The following is an 8,411-nucleotide window of genomic DNA, read 5'->3' as shown; positions in this document are numbered from 1 at the left end:
TGGTAAAATCTTTAGGCACCCGTTCCCGTTAAGCCATGTCTTGCGCTGCTGACTATGACGCGCAGTTCGCGTCGCGTTTCTCCTCGGAGGACGCGGAGTTCCAGCGGTACCGGCAGCGCGCGCCCGATCAGCCGCCCGTGGTGGAGAATTGGAGAACGGCGCGCGGCCGCAGAGATAGACGGTGACTAATTAATATATAACTTTGTTAAAACAGATGTATTTGACGGCTGCTAATTAAACATATAAACATGCGTGTGTTTCCCTTTAGAGCTCCGGAGCGGCAGCACGAGCGCCGCGGGCATCATTTCCCGGACCGCCGCTATGAACGAAACTCCGGTTCTTACGGCCAGAGGTCACATTACTGACACACCGACACGATCTGAGCGGGTGTGAGATGCGGATGTTGTTTAGTTTATCATTTCTTGTCCTGGTGGAATTACTTTTGGCTTTGTGTAAATAAAATGACTTTAAATGATTTCATAACCTTCCTCTTTGACTGAGTCCTTTAAAAAACAACAAAAAAAGGTGAATGTGTAGATTGGAAATGAGATTTTGCAGGGTGGGATGTCTGAGTTCATAACTTTACAGAATTCTCATGCAGAATAAAAACATTAGAATAAAGCACACGGTTTGAACAAAGACAAATAAGAAATGCCTTGAATTTCCATTTCTGAGCAAAGACATTATTCAGTCCTACTGAAGCGAGTGTGAATGTGTGTAAATGTGATGTGACAGCGCTGGAGGGTCTCTCCCTCTCTCTCTCTCTCTCTCTCCCTCTCTCTCATGATGGCAGAGACACGTGTGCTGCTTCTCCAGGAACAGGCCTTGTGTTGTCTTCAGACTGACTGCACATCAGTGTACAGGAGTTGAGTAAAATATCAAAAGATATACAAAGTAATTGAAAAGGAAAGATAAAATGAATGATGTACTATACAAACACATTAAGAGATTGAGGCAAAGAAAACAAAAACAGGCTGTCTGTCTCTTCCCTGCAGCACAATGTGACCCGCATCAGGACCGACAGTGTGTGTGTGTGTGTGTGTGTTAAAGGCTGTTAGTTCACATCACTGCTGCTGTGTGTGTGTGTGTGTGTGTGTGTGTGTGTGTGTGTTAAAGGCTGTTAGTTCACATCACTGCTGCTGTGTGTGTGTGTGTGTGTGTGTGTGTGTGTGTGTTAAAGGCTGTTAGTTCACATCACTGCTGCTGTGTGTGTGTGTGTGTGTCTGTGTGTGTGTGGCTGATGTTCGTCTATTTTTATCCTCTAAAGCAGCATTTTGAGCCTCAGGCAGCGCATCACACTAATACAGTCAACTGGAAGGAAAAGCAGAAGCACAGAAGAATCAAACATCTACAGACTTACATACAATAACAGTTTACAGGAGCTTGTAGTTTAGTGTAAATGTGTGTGTAGATCAAATGATTTCAGATTGATCACATGTTGTTTGACCATCATTGACAGCACCGACAAAATTTTAATGCTATTCTAATTATCTGCAATTAATGCTACTCTTGATATATTCAATACTATATTAAAGAATACAGAATAACCCTAACCCATCTCCAGCTCTCTTTAATATCTACATTACCTGTTGCTCGTCCATCTAGATTAAACCACACCAAAACTGTCAGTCATCAACAGTGATTTTGCTGATTCAGAAACAGGTCTGCACTGCCGCCTAGTGGAAGAATCAACATCACTGATCGACACCGTTCATTATAGAGAATCCAAACGCCCCAGTGCATCAGCTTCAGAATAACTCATTTAACTCATTTCAAACTTCAAGTTTTCCTGACAATATTCAAAGTTGATCAAACTTTCTGCAGAAAGTCATTTCATCCTTGTGATGAACTGCAGAACAGAAAACATGGTTTGATCTCTGGATACTCGTGAGCATGTTCTTTCAGTTTGTCTCATACGCTCTGAGATGAGGCTGAAATACATGCATCATTTTATTATCAGGGAGGAAAACACTGTACATACACGACTGTAAATATGACCACTGTTTAAATGAGCCTTAATGCTGCACTGAGCTGGAATAATAACATCCATGATCGAGTTCATCCGTGTGTGTTAGGGTTAGATCTGGGAACATTCACCACAGTCCATACAACACTAATGTTCCATGTTCACATAATCACAAAAAAAAAAAAAAAAAAAAAAAAAAAAAAATCAAAATACTGTGAATGTATCGGCTTTTGATCAGGGTCCAGTTTTTATACAGTCTAGTATTTATACAGTTTCATCCTGATTGTGAAAAACCTGCAATTAAATGTTAATGAGTTTCAGGCAGCAGCAGATCTGTAGGAAAAGCTGTAATTAAAACTACAACAAAATACAAGATTGGTCTGATATATCAAAAAAGAATTAAGTAAGTCAAATTTGGTGAATATTTCCTGAGTCTGAAAATGTTTGCAATGAAATTCAATCTGGTGGACGGGCAATATGTTTGACTGTCCTGTAAACAACAACCGGTGAAATCAGTCAAACTCTATATACACCAATACATTTTACAGCAAAATTTAAAACTACTAATGTGCAAAATGTCTGACCTAGAAACAGTGGCTATCATTAAAATCTGCCTCAATAAAGACCAGTCTCGTTTTAGGCTAAACAATTCAGAAGATATGAGCAAAAATGATATTCTGATGTGTTACATGACAACAATTTGATGTCAAAACAACTTTTGGTCACCTTGGTCTGAAGATCTGATGAGAGCTTTAGAAAAAAAGTATTTCAGAAAATTCAAAACATTGGAGAATGTAGTTGGGTGGAAAATGATGAGGAAACATCTGGGAATCAGAGAGGGAAAAGGATTAAGTTTCTATGCCACACGGTTCAAAACATACGAGAAGAAACACGAGTGCAACTTTGATCTGATGGTGACGTTACAGGATTTGAGATCTGCCTGGATTCAGTCCCAACATCACACTGACGGACACAAACCCCAAAGACATTTCAGAAGTGAATTACTACATAAAGACACGACAGACAAGCACTTGCATTCCAATGAGTTTATTCTGTAAAATTCTTGTCAATAAACAGGAAAAACAGTTTACATGTGGCTACAAACCTTGAAAATGCAACATGTATGAGGGCAATAAAAATGAAACGACAGGAAAACCACATTGGTGAGTGCGAATTTACCACAGATGTGTCATCTACCATCATCAAAAATAAATAGAATATATTCTTTATATAAACAAAGATAAGAAATAATAAAAACAAAGGGCCGGTTTTCTGTAGGGAAGAGTCTGTGATCAGGAACGGACAGACAGAAGAACATCATCAACATGTGGAACTACAGCATGCCACTAGAAAGGCTAGAAAACAACCAACCCACGACACAGAACCGCTAGCGCTGGGAGAATATACAGAGATCCTACAATCTACAGCCAAATCAAATGTACAGAGATAATAGAGTTAAACTCTGCTTGTGCACGAGACTTCAAACGGATTCTACGCTTCCACTCGTTCCTCTCGGATTACGTAAAAGCGTGAAAGTCGTTGACAGACAAACGTCTGTTTGATCCATTGTGAGAGAAAGAAATCTCTATCACGACACGAGAGGAATGAACGAGATCTGAATGGACTAAAGCTAAACCTCTAAAATCAAATCAGCAGAAAGGAATGACGTTTGTGTGTGAATCCTGGACGTTGTTTTCTTTTACTGTTTGTGTGTGTGTGTGTGTGTGTTTGACTGACCCAGATAATAATGTGTGAGTTTGCAAGCGATCAGTGTAATAAGATGCATTTACAATATGACATATCAGCGTCACGAGCCGTCGTCCGATGATCGTCTAATGATCCTCCCGGAGATTCTGCCGGAAGAGAGAAAAGCAGCAGTCAGAGAAACGTCACGGATCCGCTGGAGTCGCTGCTGTCTGGGATTGAGAAATATTCCTTCAGGAAATCAGGCTGACAAACCTTCATCAGCTCATGAAACATTAAAGATAAAGTCAACTGTACATTCAGACATCAGGAGCGACTCAAACTCTCTCGCCTCTGTTATCGTTTTAAACCGTTTAACAATAGAGGTCTGAACCTGAGCCGAGCCGGTTATTGATTTATAAACAGCTTCGGGTTCAGGTTGTGTTTGTAACTAAAGAAAAACTGTATGTATATGTGTGTGTGTGTGTGTGTGTTTGCTGTGTTGTGACTGAAGCACCGAACTGATCAAAACTCTTTCGGTCACAGCAGAAGACGTGGAAGAGGAGCAGATCTCTTTCCCGTTTCACTGCGGGGGTCCAGAGTTTTTCTCGTTTGCTCCGGTGTGTCGAGATGAAACGTGTTTGTTTACTGATCGCTGCATGCGATCCTAAATTACAGCATGTCACAAAACGGTATTTGCTGTGAGAAACGGACTGCTGGTCGGGTCGGTTAAACGCTCTCGGGTTCGGGCTTCAGTTCAGACCTCTATTCAGCAATTAGGTAAAGACTGTAATGAGTGGTTTCATGAAGCCGCCGTTACTGTAAAACAGGGTTATATGTGCGGATCAGGTCACATGTTCTCACCCCTTGACTGCAGGTCTTGTCTGAAGAGTTCTGGATGTTGTTGTCATGGTCACCAGCCTCCGATCCGCTCTTCTGCTCATCTTTCCCATCCTTCTCCAGATCTTCATCCCCCGATCCCTTCCTGGACACCTTGGACGACATCTAGAAGAATTTTAGACTGAAAACAGGCTTAAAGAAACTCTCATCTGCTTTTCTCTCTCACGCTGCTACACTAAACTTGTTTGAGCAGCACTACATATATGAATGTGCAGGACTCTGTTGCTAGGCAACAGCTGTTGCTAAGCGAGGGCTCAGCCAGAGGCTGTAAGCGTTCAGACTCATGCTCTAAAACATATAAAATCCTTCGGCGATTGACTCTTCATCACATCCCAGCGACGGTTCGAGGGTGAAAACATCTCTGATCTCAAACATAAGCTGCGTCCCAGATGACGTACTATACACTACACACTTTCACTATATAGTGTATGAGGCTTAAAAGGTGATTTTGTCATAGTCTGATAGCGTCCAACGTTCCACACTTCATTTATTTATGCTATCTGAAGTGCTCTTTTTCTTGTTGAAATTTTCAGTGTGAACAAACTACTACTAAAAAGCACAGAATAGTGCAAAAGTGCACAAAATGAGCCGCAGCAATACAGTGATGTGATTCTGTGGCACATTCTGCCCCCTGCTGACCTGGAGCTGCACTGACCTCATCATGATCCATACAGCAGAAGAAAACTAATTTCATCTAATCAGTGAACACATGACTTGATTTATGCAGATTTTCTAAGTATTTGGCGCGTGTCCTGAGTCTATTTTCTCTCATGATCTAAACCCCTCATGGAGTCAGTGCTTCAGTGAAGCTGCTCTCAAACAACATGGATTCTGAAATCCATATAGAGATAAAAATGAGGTACCTTTGAGGATGCAGTTTTTTTCCGCTTGGATCCGACCTTGTCACTCTTCATCTTGCCCTCCTCTTCCTCGCTCGCGGAGTCGCCCTCGCTGCTGCCGTCAGCCGCGTTCCCTCCTTCCCCCTCCGTCTCTGACGAACTCTGCTGCTGCACCACCTGAAGGATTGGGACAGACGGACGGATCAGATCATGTGACCCTCACACACGCTTGAGCTCATCAAATACTCCAACTCACCTGGTAACCAGTGAATTTGACACCAGGGTTGTTTTCAATTTCCCACAGGCCTTCATTAAACCCTTTTCTCTTGTTTGACTTGCCAAATTTGTCTTTATATTCCTTGTAGGGCAGCAGGTCTTTAGGGCCCAGGAAAGCACTAGGAGACACACACACTGTCTGATTATTGGTTGTTTATACAGCCGTCCATCACTAACACACTGAAACACATCACTGAATCACACACACTCTCACACTCACACACACTCACGTCTCATGGGTACCAAAGAAGAAGATGGGGTATTTATTAGCTGGCGGCTTCACGGCTCCCTCTGGCAGCTCATCAATCTAGAATAAAACACACACAGTTCAGCACTGAACTCTCACTTCGTTTGGGAACATTATTATTTGAATGAATGTGTGTGTTTTTATTCATCCAACCACGTCTGACCTCATGTTAACAGATGACACTCTTTCCCAGTTTTACCTCATTTCACATTTTACACACTTTAAATCTTTACATGCATGTTTGCCACTTCTGCTCTTTTTCTTTAAAGAACACAAACATGCTGCTGTTAGACTCGAAAACCACTTTGTGGACGATTCGGATCCTGATCCAGTGTCCAGAACTATAAGACCACTTGATCTGAGAACATGGTGGGTTGGGTTTAAAATGAAGCGGAAATCAAAACTCTATTATGGGCCCAGATCATCTAACACACACACACACACACACACGGAACGTAACGGTTCGAACTGAGTTCGGTTCTTCCACGCGCCGCAGATGAACGTCATTCAGATGGTTTTGAATGAAATGGTGTCGCGCGGGCCGAAGGGGCCCAGATGAGGAACAGCTGCTTACTCAATAACATCAGCAGCACAAACATACAGTAATAAACCCAGCACACATCAGAATAACTCGGAACCAGACCCTTCCCGTGATTCAAACACTTCATAAACGCCTGAAATATCCCAGAGCCCCAAACGACGAGAACAAGCGGATCATTTCACACTACAGACAGACAAAAACACTTTCACACTCATGATCCGCGTGTCGGAGGCTTTTACTGATGCATTAAGATCCCTTTCCCGCCGTTTTCGCCCTTATTTGCACGCAGAAGCCGCCGCTCGCGCTCCGCGGGGGTGTGTGTGTGAGCAGCGGCCCCTCTGAGCTCCGGTAACCGGCCTCCCCGCCGCTCTGCTCGGCTACTGCTCGTACTCACCCTCGCCGGCCAGTGCGGGTATCCCTTCATCTTGGCGAAAACCAGATCTCCAGCTTTATATTCCCGGGGCCGTGGGCGAGCCATCGCAACACACTCACTCACCGAAGTGAAAAACTGCACGATAATCCGCGGGTCTCGAGCTGAGCGGCGAATGATCGACCATCAATGTTTTGATCGCAGTTAATAAGGAAATAAATAATGAAAGAGGAGAAAGGGCCTGGAGAAACACCTCTTCCCTCGTCTTCTTCCTCCTTAAACACTATAGCCGATCCTTTCGTCGCGTAATGTTCAGCGAACGTTATATTTCGTACGTATTTGGGATTTTATTCTGTTTAATATATGGGAATTCATTTTATTCCAGACAGACACACACAAACACAACACGTGTTTCAATTCAGCATGAGTTTATTTTTTAAAGGGGAAAGAAAAACAATTAGAACCAGGACAGCAACACATTTTCCTTTGCAGAATGTCCTTCTACTAACAATATTTATGCCAACAACACAGAAGCTCATAGATTTATTTCAAACAAGACATTTACATCTCTCTCTCTCTCTCTCTCTCTCTCTCTCTCTCTATATATATATATACACACACACACACACAGTTTGTGGAGTTTTTACAAATGTTTTGAATCTGTGTCACATGAAGAGGAATAATGAGAGGCTAATGTGAACACTGTTGTGTGGTGAATCAATAAAGGGCCAAAGAAACTCTGTCTGTCTGTGCTTTACAGAAGATTCACTGGACGAACCACAAACTGCTTGAACACATTACAGAACATAAAATCGGATGAATCTGAGGGAATGTGTTCAGTAACACAGCCTCCTGTCATCGTTTCTGTTCTGCTCATCTGTGTTATTATTATAACACATGAAGCCGGTCTATAGACTGTACAATCCAAGAGGAATCTGAAAAATAACTTCGTAAATACTCAGAATTAAGCACAAATCATCATAAAACAAAATTGACTTCCAAAGCTGTAGTAAATACTTCTTCATGGGCTGTGAATCAAAAATTTACAATATATATATATACTTTTCAGACTGTACTGTAAAAATCTTTCAAGGCCACAGTTTGACCAAATGACAAAAGGTTGAGTTTTCATGGAGGCAAAAGCAGAACGATGCTGGGCGTCATGAACCCTCAGCAGTGCTCTCTTACCAGTTAAACCAAAATACAATCAGCGAGACCAGATCACACTCTTCATTAAACACCTTCACCGCCGTCTGTTTACACTTCGATGTCAAAACCAGAAAAGTAACAGGTGATTTCAAAACCTCTTGTAAATGTGACACTTATAGTTATCAAAATCATAGTTATCTACATGTAAGCATTATTGCCTGATCCTCTCAACAAACTGTTGGTCCAAATGTATTTGTGGCAATTTAAAGACAAGCACAAAAAGTGTCTTTTCTGTGAATAATTACACAGTAGAAAATCTGTTGGAACATTTAAAGAAACAGTTTACAAAAGCCCTAAAAGGATGAAACAGAACAATGCAGTCATGGTCTTCTGGGATATGATTACATGAAATAAACAGATGTAGAATTCAGTTTTCTCAA

General features: G+C 41.9%; 1 protein-coding gene and 1 long non-coding RNA gene across 5 annotated transcripts; one reads left to right on the top strand and one right to left on the bottom strand.

Moving 5' to 3' along the window:
* LOC127499778 (uncharacterized) lies at positions 1-483 on the top strand. Its single transcript, XR_007926193.1, has 2 exons — positions 1-181; positions 269-483. It is a non-coding gene; the product is annotated as an uncharacterized LOC127499778 (long non-coding RNA).
* A 2,514-nt stretch (positions 484-2,997) lies between these two features.
* hdgfl3 (HDGF like 3) lies at positions 2,998-7,206 on the bottom strand. 4 transcript variants are annotated; one of them, XM_051870356.1, is made up of 6 exons: positions 6,847-7,206; positions 5,895-5,971; positions 5,645-5,783; positions 5,413-5,565; positions 4,514-4,642; positions 2,998-3,882 (listed from the first exon to the last, which is right to left on the bottom strand). In XM_051870356.1, the coding sequence occupies exons 1-6, from the start codon at positions 6,928-6,930 to the stop codon at positions 3,856-3,858; spliced, it is 609 nt and encodes a 202-aa protein (XP_051726316.1). In that variant the 5' UTR covers positions 6,931-7,206; the 3' UTR covers positions 2,998-3,855. The 4 variants fall into 4 exon arrangements, with proteins under 4 accessions (XP_051726316.1, XP_051726314.1, XP_051726317.1 ...); XM_051870354.1 differs by having other exon boundaries at positions 4,514-4,654; positions 6,847-7,198; XM_051870357.1 differs by having other exon boundaries at positions 2,998-3,819; positions 6,847-7,197.
* Between the last annotated feature and the right edge of the window lie 1,205 nt (positions 7,207-8,411).

The sequence above is a fragment of the Ctenopharyngodon idella genome, chromosome 18 (assembly GCF_019924925.1).
Source record: "Ctenopharyngodon idella isolate HZGC_01 chromosome 18, HZGC01, whole genome shotgun sequence".
NCBI classification, from domain to species: domain Eukaryota; kingdom Metazoa; phylum Chordata; class Actinopteri; order Cypriniformes; family Xenocyprididae; genus Ctenopharyngodon; species Ctenopharyngodon idella.
This window is presented reverse-complemented; position numbering and strand designations above follow the sequence as displayed.